General features: G+C 68.1%; 1 protein-coding gene across 1 annotated transcript in view; it reads left to right on the top strand.

Moving 5' to 3' along the window:
• Positions 1-277, top strand: part of ADM (adrenomedullin) — a gene marked incomplete at its 3' end in the record, with an annotated part of 1,906 nt that extends 1,629 nt beyond the window's left edge. Inside the window, exon 4 of the mRNA XM_010563917.1 lies at positions 100-277. Within this exon, the coding sequence (XP_010562219.1) occupies positions 100-277 (178 nt within the window). The remainder of the gene's footprint in view (positions 1-99) is intronic.
• Between the last annotated feature and the right edge of the window lie 5 nt (positions 278-282).

Below are 282 nucleotides of genomic sequence, written 5' to 3'. Positions count from 1 at the left end.
CCGGGACCGGCGGGGGGGGGGGGGGGAAGCTCCCTGCGCCCTCCTCCGGGGCCCCACGGCGCTTTTCTCATGCCCGCTCTCTGTCTTCCTGCCTCGCAGCAGCCGGGAGGATGCTCACATCCGCGTCAAGCGCTACCGCCAGAGCATTAACAGCTTCCCCCACTTCCAAGCCATCCGCACGGGGTGCCGCTTCGGGACGTGCACGGTGCAGAAGCTGGCGCACCAGATCTACCAGCTGACCGACAAGGATAAGGACGACGCCGCCCCCGCCAGCAAGATCAG

This window comes from Haliaeetus leucocephalus, unplaced genomic scaffold (assembly GCF_000737465.1).
Source record: "Haliaeetus leucocephalus isolate CR32 unplaced genomic scaffold, Haliaeetus_leucocephalus-4.0 Scaffold173, whole genome shotgun sequence".
NCBI lineage: Eukaryota > Metazoa > Chordata > Aves > Accipitriformes > Accipitridae > Haliaeetus > Haliaeetus leucocephalus.
This window is presented reverse-complemented; position numbering and strand designations above follow the sequence as displayed.